The 13,034-nt window shown below is 42.1% G+C and overlaps 1 protein-coding gene across 23 annotated transcripts in view; it reads left to right on the top strand.

Annotated features, from left to right (window-relative positions):
* Positions 1-13,034, top strand: part of DTNA (dystrobrevin alpha) — a 204,888-nt gene that overhangs the window by 188,070 nt on the left and 3,784 nt on the right. For 18 of the 23 annotated variants that reach the window (XM_088675464.1, XM_088675454.1, XM_088675455.1 and 15 more), the window contains 4 exons: positions 1,125-1,284; positions 3,163-3,252; positions 3,928-4,096; positions 6,654-6,786. In XM_088675464.1, the coding sequence (XP_088531590.1) occupies positions 1,125-1,284; positions 3,163-3,252; positions 3,928-4,096; positions 6,654-6,786 (552 nt within the window). Of the gene's footprint in view, positions 1-1,124; positions 1,285-3,162; positions 3,253-3,927; positions 4,097-6,653; positions 6,787-9,265; positions 9,314-13,034 lie in introns of all 23 variants that reach the window. The other 5 variants (XR_015951476.1, XR_015951478.1, XR_015951477.1 and 2 more) reach the window with 1 other exon arrangement.

Genomic DNA, 13,034 nt, shown 5'->3' on the forward strand with positions numbered 1-13,034 from the left:
AAAGCAGGTCTGCAAAAACCTGTAACCCACCAAGCTGAATGCTGCTCATCAACTCTGTATGGCAACCAGGTGGGGCTCAGTAAGCCACCTGCTGCTACTCCCTACCTGAGATGAGAAAAACAAGATTAGCTGGTAGAGAATCGATGAGTATAAGATCTTTGTGTATTCTGTGGCATGTTCTGCTCACTTTCACGGACCAACTACATGTCTTTCTTATGACTGATGTTAAAACACATTGTCTAGGATTGAGAGACCCTCCTTAGACTCACATAAAAGGCTTGCATGCACTCATACTGGGGTTTGCTGTTTGGTTTTGTTTCTTAACAATAGCAATTTGTGCTGCATTTTAGGGCCAAATGGTGCATTGCCTTAAACATACAGCCAATGATGACTTGCATCATCTCCTAACAAGCTTTAATTAAAGCAGAAAATGTGACCTGACATCATCACGCTTAGCAATTTCCTTCCCCACCTTGCACCACCATAAACTGAAGCCATTGAAAGACAGCCAGGGCAGAGAAGCACTGGGCATGAGGATGGCATGGTGTACTAGGTCTATTTCAGGACCCCACACTTCTAGTATTTGTTTTAGAAAGGAGTTCCCACATCTAATTTTTGAACACAGTTCTTTTCTGTATGAAAAGTTAACAATTCTATCCAAGACTTCCAGTCTTCTTAATGCAAAGACCTCTGTATCTATGCAACTTTTCTAATATACTTTGTAAAACACCTAGATGCCTATTTTGGCATTAAGCAGAATATAATAGTAACAGTAATAATAATAATAACAATATTTTCCATTGGGAAAAAGTTCCATATATGGGTTTTTTTAAAAAATGTCTATTTGAACCCTGAACTTATCAGATCCTTTTGGCCATTTCTCCTGTCTTACTTCACTACATTTTTGCATTTCTGCTATTTTACTAGTACTGTATGCACGTCTGGCCCTATTAACTAACAAAGAGACTGATGTGCTCGCTTTCCATCAGGATGATCCCAGTATTCAGCATGACATGGCATTTTCTGACTGTTTGCACAGTAGGAATATAATTGGCGATGGCAGCACTGGGGCGCTCTCCGCTGTAAGTCGTGCTTAACCCACTTAGCAAACCTTTTTATTCCAGACCCAAGGGGCAGGCTCCCCACGCTCTTCTCCCAGCCACACTATCAGCCGGCCTATTCCTATGCCCATCAGATCTGCATCTGCCTGCTCGACTCCAGCCCACACACCTCAGGACTCTCTGACAGGCGTGGGAGGAGATGTGCAGGAAGCCTTTGCGCAAGGTAGGTTGTGCAGAGCATCCTTTGCTACAAAGTGGTTGTGCTTAGGAGTAGTCAGCAGGGGTGGGGGAAATGCCACATCTACAATGAATTTTTTATCATTTAAAGTGGGCATAGCCAACTGATGCATCTAGATCAGCCCCAGAAGCATGGCCAATGGTTGGGATTGACGACAGCTATACTCCAACAACATCTGGAAGGCACCCCGATTTAGGCTAATTAAAAGCTTGTGTTTAGAACAAGTGGTATCAGTGAGAGGATTCCTAATGGCATAAAACAATTGTAAAAAGTTAGTACAGTATTGTTTCACCATAATGAAAAGCATGAGGAAAAGATTTGGTCTAACTAACTAAACAAGCCAGGCTTTCTATATTATCTGCAACAGACACAACATCCTCTATTAATCAAGTGTACATAAAGATGCATTGTATTCTCTGGCCATAGCAATTATACTTCTTCATAATGTGCTACATTGTTGCATGATAATTTCTCATGCCAGCTGCTTGACTCCTCCGAGTCCTCTTCATTGGCCTCCAAGTCCCTATAACAAAAGTGATTCTTTAGTTAGGAGCACCAATTCCCCTGTATTGCTTTAGTGTAGAGGCAAGGACCAAATACAGAGACCGGGGACCAAATACAGTCCTCCAGGGCTGTGTATTTGGACCGCAGGACTCTCTGCAGGCCACACACCCTCCCCAGGTTGCATCTCTCATAGACTGTGCTCTGTGCTCTTGTCTGGGTGTGTATTGTCCTTGGGCTCTAATGCCTCTTGCTTCCTGGTGGGAAGACGTGGAGGTGTATGGATGGATAATTCTGAATTGTGTGGCTGGAACATAGCCTCCACTGGAATACAACCTCAATGAAAGGCTATAAGAAAGGGTTAAAAGTCCCTCCACTGCTCAGCCTGCTTTTTGCTTCTGGCCCTGATCACCAGTCCAGCATGCAGTCTCTGGAAGATTGCCCACCGGGGAATGTAGGCTTTGGGCTGAAGAAGATCCCCCTCCTCAGTCTTTGTGGATAGTGCATGTGGGCTGGAGCAGTAAACAGTTGCTGAAAGTATAAGCTTGCAATGGAGGAGGAAGCGGGTAAGAAACTGGGAAACTGTGTTAGAAAATGCAAAATATATGAATTTTGTATTTGGTTCTTAAGCAATGAAGATCCATAGCAAATAAAGAATAAGCATGGGAAGGATTGCAAGCCAGGTTGCTGTTTTTAACTCAGTGGAAAATGGGGTTGGTTTTTTATTTGTTTGTTTTTGTTGTCCATTTTTGTAGTGTTCAGCATGGAACTAGCTCATTAGAAAGTTATATCGGAAGGGATAGGGAACCTGTGTCCCTTCAGATGATGTTGGGAGTGCATTTCCCTGACCTATTGGCCATGCTGGCAGGAGATGATGGGAGCTTGAGCTCAGCAATATTTGTGGGGCCAGACATCCCCCTACCCTGGTTCTACCAGTTTAAGACCAGTGGCCAACATGAGTTTAGTGAAGCTGGGTTTTTGAGGGCTTGGGCAGGCACCATGAACTCTCTGAGGTTTTGTTTTCATTGGCTGAACGCAACACCATAGCAAACCTTACTTTGGAATGTCCTCTGAGTTTCCAAAGTTGATTGTGACATAGAAAGCAGGCTGGATATCCCATTCCTTTGGATCCTGGTCTATATTTTATTCTAGATTGGTGGCACCAGCATTAGATGAAACATTGAGCAGTGGTTGCTGTGTGGTGTAGGAAAGGGGAAACCACAACCACTTAAAAGCTACATGAATATAGATCTAAAATATGTTTTTCATTTACTGCACTGCAGTTTAATTACACTCTCTAGGTTGTTAAGCTTACAGGGGGTAAGGAGACCTCTGAACATAAAGCTTTGCTTGTCTTCCCAGGTTCAAGAAGAAATTTAAGGAATGACTTGCTGGTAGCAGCAGATTCAATCACCAACACTATGTCTTCTCTGGTGAAAGAACTGAACTCAGGTCTGATTATTTAAAAGCAGAATTAATATTTAACCATTTTACATTCCTTTTTTAAAAAAAATGTTTATAGACTACAAAAAGACATGTACAGTATGTTATGTAGAAGTTGTTTTTAATATGTAAGGAGAAATGTGTGGCAAATTCTGTTGAAGACAGTTGGCCCCCATCCAAAGTAACTAGAGTGCAGTGCTAAGAGTTTCTTTCTCTCTCCCACTCACTCACACCCAAAAACAATTTTTTACTCTTGAAGCGGAGTTGCATAGTTTAACACTACATTGTTAACAAAAGAGATCCAAAACTCTGCAGTGTTTTGCATAAGAAGGTTTGGGAGCAACCCATTGTTAGAGCTGTGGCACTGTGGTGCCCATGCTGACCCCTTCATTAGTTAAAGGGAATCAGCATGGGGATTGGCCTAATCCCTGTGTAGTTAAAGGATGTCAAGGTGCACTAAATAATCACACCTGCTACACAATAAATAATCTCTGTGCATATGTCAGAATGAGTATCAGCAGTACATGAGTAAGGTAACCAAACTCTTTAGTTAAAAACTGTATACAACTGTTGTGTTTATAGCCATTTAGGATGATGATGTAAAGTCAGTCTGTGCTAGAAACATGAGAGAAACTTCCTAGAGTTCATGTAACTATAGTACCATTGGTGCCTTTCTTCCCACAGAAGTTGGAAGTGAGACAGAGAGTAATGTGGATTCTGAGTTTGGTCGGACTCATTTTGATGACCTTGTTCCATCGCCAACTTCTGAAAAGGCTTTCCTTGCACAGATTCATGCCCGGAAGCCAGGATACCTTCACAGTGCAGCTGCTTCTGGCACCATCCGCAGTGATATGTGGGTAACTCCTTGTGCTCTTTATCTCTCTTTCCTTATTAAATAATAAATATTCCATATGGTCTTCAATAAACCATCTCTGAAGCTAAGCAAATGTGGTATGTACATGTAATATGGAGTTGCTCTCTTAACCAAATATTAGGCCAAGAATAGCAATGAGGGCTATTGTGTTTAAATCCATGTTATGAATCTCACAGCCTTCAAAAGAAAAACAATTATGCAGTGATTTTTAACTTGGAAATTTAGCACTGAAGCAAATAAATGTAGAAATGGAGTTTGTTTTCAGGGCAGAGCCCTTTACTAGGAGATGAATTTAGCAATTGCTGACCTCCAGCTAGAGGAAAAGAATATTTCCAGTGGATATTGTTATATGTTTGTGGGGTGGTAGGCTGTAGGCCTGGGCCCCCTTCTAAATCCTGAGATATCCAGGCTAGCTTCTTGGTGAGGTGATAGCCTAGGTCATGGGCCTTTAAGGGAACAGGGGAAATGGCTCAGAAATTAGCCTCCCTTTCCCATTCCACATAACAAAAACTGTTCTCGAAATTTTATTTCATTACTCCTTACAAACTGATGGCCTCTACTGGTTCACAGAGTAGACAAAAATAGCACAGTTGCACAGTCCACGCTGCTGTGACCTGGTTCACATGTAATGCTGAGCCAAACCATGGCTAAGCATGAATGAGCAAGCATGCAGGTACTTAAGAGTAGAAATCATGGCCACTTTGCCCCTAGTCTTGCTCAAACCCATGACCCTGAGATTAAAAGTCTCATGCTTTATCAGCTGAGCTATCCCTTCAGACTGTATGCATAGAGGACACAGAATACATGGCCCCTTCCTTTGTTCTGCATTCTACTTAAGTATGTTAGACCTTAATTAAAAGCCATGACTGGAATTTGGCTTCTAATAAATTATCCCAAATGAATCTCTTATTTGCACTCCTCCTCGAGTGTTTTGGTGGGCTTTTTTTTAATTTTGACTGCGTCAGACCAACACGGCTACCTACCTGAATCACGTGTCAAGTGTTCTGCATTTTTTTGCTCAGTTTCAATCTTTATACATACACCATTTAAGCACAGGTGGATTTGCAGATGGACAAAGCCATTCTAGCTACAGGGGGAAAGTCAGTCACTAGCAAGACAATCTAAACCTAATTTCTGTATACAGAATTTCCAGTGTTGCCTTACCTCCCATTTACAAAACAGTCTTTCACAATGTAGAATATGACATTTGCAGAACTTTCAGTTGCTGAAATAAAAAAATGTAAAGTAGGAGATGTCCTGGTTAAAGAATTGTCTGTGATTTCATTAAATATGCATGTTTTAATTCAATTAATCAGAAGTTTAAACTGCAAATATAAGTGTGGTTACTAGGGAGTAAGCTTTACTGACAAAGTGGGACTTACCTCCAAGTAAACATACATAGGATTGCACTGTTAAATCAACTAACACTGTGCAAAAGAATCCTAAGCATGTTTAATCAAGCATGTTCTTGGTTCACTGCTCATTGTTTGTTTGGGGGAGACAAACTGCAAGCCTGGGTTAATACATACTGCTAAGCCAAACTCTGACTTTGCTCTGGGTAGCGCAGAAGCATTGGGTTTCTTTCGACAACTCAGTTGGTGGCATGCAGTTGAGAAATTTTGTGGAAAGAATAAAGCACCCATGATCTTAGCTCTGAGTACCTGAACGCTTGCTCATTCATGCTTAGTGTATCTGAAGAAGTGTGCATGCACACGAAAGCTCATACCAAAATATAAACTTAGTTGGTCTTTAAGGTGCTACTGAAGGAATTTTTTTATTTTGCTTCGACTCAGACCAACACGGCTACCTACCTGTAACTATGCTTAGCCACAGTTTGGCTTAATGTTATGTGCTAACTGGGCTGGTGAGTGTTCTTTAGAGAAAGCAGTGCTTATCTTTTCCCCCAGGGTACTTCCTGTGTTCTCAGCTGTGAATTCCTACCCAGACCAGAATCATAAACACAGTTCTGACATAGATGGCTAAATTATCTCCTTCCTAGATTATACCATTTCAGACTGAAGGTGTTGAGGGTCATATTGTAATTCTCATATGTTGTTGTCTCTTCGAAGCGAGAGAGAGAAGACTCCCTGCAAGTAGAAATCTATCATATTTCTAGTTTACAACACACAGATAGTATTTATTTATTATTTGAGGAAGCAAATGCACCCTCTAAATTTTAGGCTGACATGGTGCAGTCTGGGAATTCATTTTTCAGAACAGTAGTTAGGGTCTGTTGTTGTTTAGTCGTTTAGTCGTGTCCGACTCTTCGTGACCCCATGTTAGGGTCTAGCATACAATAATTATCCCCAAAGGCACTGCAAGTAGGAATCTCTCTGTGAATGAACAGATCCATTTGAAAGAGTGAGGGAAATGTGTAAACAAATAAGTCCTCTGTTTTGAAAGAATATATATGGAGTTTTTAAGAAATACACAAAACAGGACTTCCTTTCAGACTTCATGAGGATAACACAACGAGTCTTCTGAATGTTAGCATTTTTAAAATTTTAGGAAGCTATTTATTAATAATTGTCTTTAGGGTTACAGAAGATGGAGACCCTTACGTTAGAGCAGATGATGAGAACTATGAAAATGACTCTGTTCGCCAGCTAGAGCATGAGCTCAAGATGGAGGAATATTTGAAACAAAAGCTGCAGGATGAAGCTTATCAGGTAAAAATAAAATGAGAGCTCAGGAAAGTATCTAGGTAAAATTAGAATCCACAAATGACACTGTGCTGGATTCTATTTCAGCTGGATCTCAAATGTGTTCTCTGTAGAGCTGAGGTGTCAGATTACAACTAGTATTATAGTCATTCATGTTTCTATGTGTGAGTAATCAGGAAGTGCTGTAGGTATTGAACTGAACAAGGCTGACATTAACCTCAACAGGCTGTTAGTTGATGCATCACAAATGCTAATAGCATCCTCTGTCAACAATGTGCTTTGCCAACTGTTTTTACTGATTTACAATACAGTAGAATGGTGCTTGGCTCACGTGTGCATGTTTGGCACTTATTAGCCGAATAATAGAGTGAAGATTTGCATGTGTAAATGAGCCATCACAGATTTAATCTCTGAAGGTTGCCCTTCCATGTTATCCATCACCAGCTCAAAGAATGTGCTCAACGGAGCAACGCAATCAAGTTTTGAGTAATGAAGTAATGAGAAACGAAGTGATGATATGCATATGGGAAACCAGCGCTATATGTTATTTCATTCAAAGAAAGTTAGGCTGTGGCCCTTCTGCATTAAGGGATTATTATCATAAAAGTGAATCTCAAGTGTCGTCATGCATGCATGCATACATACATACATACAAACAAACAAATGAAAAAAGGATCAGCAGACAGTTAGTCCAGTCCTGGGGTCTAGGTAAACATATGTTCAAGTTACCAAAACATCTAAGTAGCAGGTGTATATTCCTTGCATATCACTTCTCATAGAAGATATCTCATAGAATCACAGAGTTGGAAGGGACCCTGAGGACCACCTAGTCCTACCCCTTGCACTGCTGGAATATGCAGCTGTCCTTTAAGGGAATCAAACCTGCAACCTTGGCGTTGTTGGCACTATGTTCTAACCAACTGACTGATCCAACCTGTAAAATGATTGCCACTATGCCAAAGCGGAGCTAGTTGGAATCCTGTGCCCCTCCCAGCACTGTAAAAAAATGCAGCCATAGCAGTACGAAAGAGGCACTGTTGCCATGGCCACTCCCCCACAGGGAAGATGCCCTATATCAGTGGTAGAGCACTTGGTTTGCATGCAGACAGTCCCAAGTTCAATCCCTGGCATATCCAGGTACCGGTCAGTCCAATGATAATATTGATCTCAATGGACCAATGGCCTGACTTTGTGTAAGGCTGCTGCTTATGTTTCCTATTTTCCCCTAGCAACTCTGTTGCTACCTACTAATTATAACATCGCTCCCGACATGGCTGTAACTATGCATCACATAAAGCAATTGCCATGGAACGATAGCACAAAAACTGTGATAGCATCGCATTATGAGCACATTGTCAGGAACAGGCCATGCTGCATCTTCCTGTGCAGCTGATGCCATATCCCAGGGATTACAATGAAAGCAACCCATCCTTGCCCTGACTCCTGGCATAAGATATTTCATAGAAATCCTCTTGTTACCCACCAGGCATAATTCAAGGAAAGGATGGTATCATAGGCTGCAGTCCTTGGCATAGTTAGATCCCTTGAAGATAGTGTTCCAGGCACATGTGAAACTATGAAACTAATGAAGCTTAAGATTCAGGGCCCCTAATCCCAGAGGGACCCCAGAAGAAGAAACTTTAGTTTGCATTGTTTAAAAATTGTGGGTCTAGTAGACTCAATTTGATTAATTTTTTGTTGTACATATTTCAACAATCCCAACGTTTGAGAGTCAGTAACATGGATGTTGTAAAGGTATGGTGATCTGTTGTGGAACAACCCCATTGAAGAAGATGACAGTACAGTGGCACATCCGGTTACAGACACTTCAGGTTACAGACTCCGCTAACCCAGAAATAGTACCTCGGGTTAAGAATTTTTCTTCAGGATGAGAACAGAAATTGTGTGGCAGCGGGGTGGTGACAGTGGGAGGCCCCATTAGCTAAAATGGTACCTCAGGTTAAGAACAGCTTCAGGTTAAGACCAGACCTCCAGAACGAATTAAGTTCTTAACCCGAGGTACCACTGTAGTTACCTAGACCTCAATGCTGGTTGCAAAGGGCCACTCATAACAGTTCAAGCTTCAGGGCCCAAAAAAGTTTATGCTCACCACTGTAATATGTGCATAGAAGATTACTTTATAAATGAACAGTTGACTGGTTTGAACTTACATGAACCTTGCCTGTCAAAGAAATCACATTCCTTTTATACTACAAGGCACTGAACTATAGAAGGTCTAGGGACAAGAATTAGAAGAGAGTATTCCTTTCCTCTCTGCTCTGGTGCTTGTAGTAAATGACCTTTGTATTCAGAAGAACAGCAGCCTTCTTACAGGATCACCTGGCATGCAAACCTCCTTCCTTATAAATGTGTAGTGTTACTGCTTGTGAACACTCGCTCACCTTTCTTGTCCACTGCTGTCTCCAGAATGCTACACTGGTTTGGCTGCTCACATCTTCAGTTTTCACTCTCTTTTTATTCATAGGTCAGCTTGCAAGGATGAGTAACTCTTCTTGTATCACTCTCCTCTCAAGTAAGTATTACGTTAGTCTAGATCTCTGGTCAGCAGGTAGTTTTACAGGCAGGATGAACTGGTTTTGTGTGAAGGAGAGAACTGTTCAAGCCCAAAGTGGACTGTTGACAAATTTAGACATCCTTCTCTTCACTCCTCTCCTTTCTGCTACCTAGAATTGGGCACAGAGACTAGTGTATAGCACTAGTCCTCCTCCTGCTAGAGCCTCCTATTGCTGGCATGTTCCTGTGGGTCTCTCTTTTCTATTCTCTTGCTTTATTACTTTGTAATGCAACTGGCAAGGCAAGCAGGGGCTTGAGTGAGATGAGTTTCTGCACCTGCTTGTGTACTTCAGTTTCTTCACACCGAGAAGAGTCTGCTGCCTCCCATATTTTTCCTCTTCCTCTGATATATTTCAAGAAACTGAGAGAGGCTAGCAGTTTTGGAACTTATGGCACCCCTCAAGGACCAGACTGAACCCATGCAATGCCAGTTTCTGACCTTTAGTCTAGTACAGAGGTGCTCAAACTCCTCCCCCCCCCCGGACCACATGAAAATTGTTGATGGTTTCAGTGGATCACTTAATGATTTTTGTTCCTGTTGTAGCAAATGTAACAGCTGTGTTAGATGTTATATGAATGTTAATAGTATTTTTAGTACTTCTTTTCTTTCTTGTATTGTGTTGCGTTGTGTTGCGTTACATTACAGTTTGCATTCCATAGAATATAAGAAAGAAAAGAGGCAATTAAAATGCAATTAAAAATCAATATGAATATTTAATATGGGCATCTCAATGAAGATGGACCACCTGAATGAAGCTCACAGACCATAGTTTAGGAACACCTGGTCTAGTGGAATGATTTTATCTGAAAGCTGGCACTTTTAGAAGAAGAAGAAGAAGAAGAAGAAGAAGAAGAAGAAGAAGAAGAAGAAGAAGAAGAAGAAGAAGAAGAAGAAGAAGAAGAAGAAGAAGAAGAAGAAGAGTTTGGATTTGATATCCCGCTTTATCACTACCCGAAGGAGTCTCAAAGCGGCTAACAATCTCCTTTCCCCTCCTCCCCCACAACAGACACCCTGTGAGGTGGGTGGGGCTGAGAGACTTCAAAGAAGTGTGACTAGCCCAAGGTCACCCAGCAGCTGCATGTGGAGGAGCGGAGACGCGAACACGGTTCCCCAGATTACGAGTCTATCGCTCTTAACCATTACACCACACTGGCTCTCTTTTAAATTTAAGTACCATCTAAAATACATGCACAACCTTGCAGTTTGCTACATGCATTAACTAGTCAATTCAAGCCATGGTTCAGAATTCTCCCCAGTTATAATTCTCTAATTTGCAGGTTTTAATGTGCTTCTTCTTTTTCTGGGTACAGTGCATTTTATAAACAACTATAACTTAAAATGGGATGTGGGTGGCGCTGTGGGTTAAACCACAGAGCCAAGGCCCCAGGGCTTGCCAATCAGAAGGTCGGCGGTTCGAATCCCCGCAACAGGGTGAGCTCCCGTTGCTCAGTCCCAGCTCCTGCCAACCTAGCAGTTCAAAAGCACATCAAAGTGCAAGTAGATAAATAGGTACCGCTCCAGCAGGAAGGTAAACGGTGTTTCCGTGTGCTGCTCTGGTTCGCCAGAAGCGGCTTTGTCATGCTGGCCACATGACCTGGAAGCTGTACGCCGGCTCCCTCGGCCAATAACGCAAGGTGAGTGCTGCAACCCCAGTGTCAGTCACAACTGGACCCAATGGTCAGGGGTCCCTTTATATTTACCTATTACTTAAAAGCAAAATAAATGAACAGTGCTAGAAAGCAAATAGCAGTCCCATCAATCTTCATTATTAGTGAAATTTGTCCACTGTCCCTCTCCACAGCTGCTTTCCTTTGGGGCCTTGTTAAGAAAGTGAGCTTTCTCTATATCTGTGAAAGTGTGTTCTAGCCCCCCAGACTTCAAAGTGCTGAAGGTGTTGTGCACAGTACACGCCCCCCCCTTTCCCTTCAAAATCACACTTGTGAGATAGGTTAGGCTGAGAGTTGGGGACTGGTGCAAGGCCACCCAATGAGCTTAATGGCTGAGTGGCAACTTGAAGCTGGATCTTTCAAGTCCTAAACCAACATTCTGTTCATTGCAGCACACTGGCTCTCCCACATACTGACTTATTTCCACATGGTAGTTATGCGTATTACAGAAATTATACAAATGATAGTTTCTATAGAAACTAGCATTTCCGCAGCAGAACCCGAGCAATGTATACAGCTCAATATGTTCTCGTACACCTCCATACTTTTACTCCACCTGTATATTATAAGTGCCAAGTCACAACCTATGCTTGCTGAGCAGTACTGTTAAAGTTACCAACCTGGAGAGGAGTGTATCATATTGTTAATGTAAAACTGTCACCCCGGGGTATCAATGTACTGTCCTTAAGTAACAAGATGAATGATATGGTACCCGGCCCAATACCATTGTTCGTATTTAAATTCAAATGATTTCAGTTTAGAAATGTGCCATCTGAATGCAATCAAACTGACCACTACTATGATTTGTTAAAATATGTTATCCCATCATATGCCAGCAACAACTTGCTATACTTTTGAAAACATTATGTAAATAGTGTTACATGATTTTAGGTGGCGAAGATACAATTGGTGATTGCTTATGGCAGAATTTGTTTCTAAAACTAACATGTACCCTTTTATCCTACATTACACCAGGTACCTTTTAATACTGAAGGACAAATTCTAACATTCTTTTTAAAAGAATTGTACCAATATACCCTTTAATAGCAACATAAGATTATTCTGACTTGGGACCCAGGTGGCGCTGTGGTTAAACCACTGAGCCTAGGGCTTGCTGATCAGAAGGTTGGCGGTTCGAATCCCTGTGACGGGGTGAGTTCCCGTTGCTTGGTCCCAGCTCCTGCCAACCTAGCAGTTCGAAAGCACGTCAAAATGCAAGTAGATAAATAGGAACCGCTACAGCGGGAAGGTAAACGGCGTTTCCATGTGCTGCTCTGGTTTGCCAGAAGCGGCTTTGTCATGCTGGCCACATGACCTGGAAGCTATACGCCGGCTCCCTCGGCCAATAATGCGAGATGAGCGCGCAACCCCAGAGTCGGTCACGACTGGACCTAATGGTCAGGGGTCCCTTTACCTTTACCTTTAAGATTATTCTAAAAGGTTTGCTTAACATCACTTGGTGGCTTATAATGTAAAATAGGCATCCCCAAACTGCGGCCCTCCAGATGTTTTGGCCTACAACTCCCATGATCCCTAGCTAACAGGACCAGTGGTCAGGGATGATGGGAATTGTAGTCCAAAACATCTGGAGGGCCGAAGTTTGGGGGTGCCTGATGTAAAACAAATACACACTTTTCTCTGTTTCAGGAAGCTTAAAATTAATTTCACGAGTCCAAAATTCAGTTGCATGGTCTAATCTATAGAAAATTTGTCAAATTTAAGTCTCTTCAAAGTCTCTGAACAGAGAGAGCCAGGCTGCATTTATCCATGCTCTAAAGCAACAACCCATTTAGCCTACTGCAATGCATTGTATGTGGGGCTGCCTTTGAAAAGCAGGACTGTCCTTAAGAGTGTGTGTGTGTGTGTGTGTGTGTGTGCGTGCATGCATGCACGCGCACATACACACACACACACAACACACACACACACACACACACACACAAACACATGCAGGAGCTCCATATGTGTCAGAGAAGGGCTGTATATTTTTTAATACTTCTTCCCCTCCCCCT

The sequence above is a fragment of the Zootoca vivipara genome, chromosome 8 (genome assembly GCF_965207765.1).
Source record: "Zootoca vivipara chromosome 8, rZooViv2.hap1.1, whole genome shotgun sequence".
NCBI classification, from domain to species: domain Eukaryota; kingdom Metazoa; phylum Chordata; class Lepidosauria; order Squamata; family Lacertidae; genus Zootoca; species Zootoca vivipara.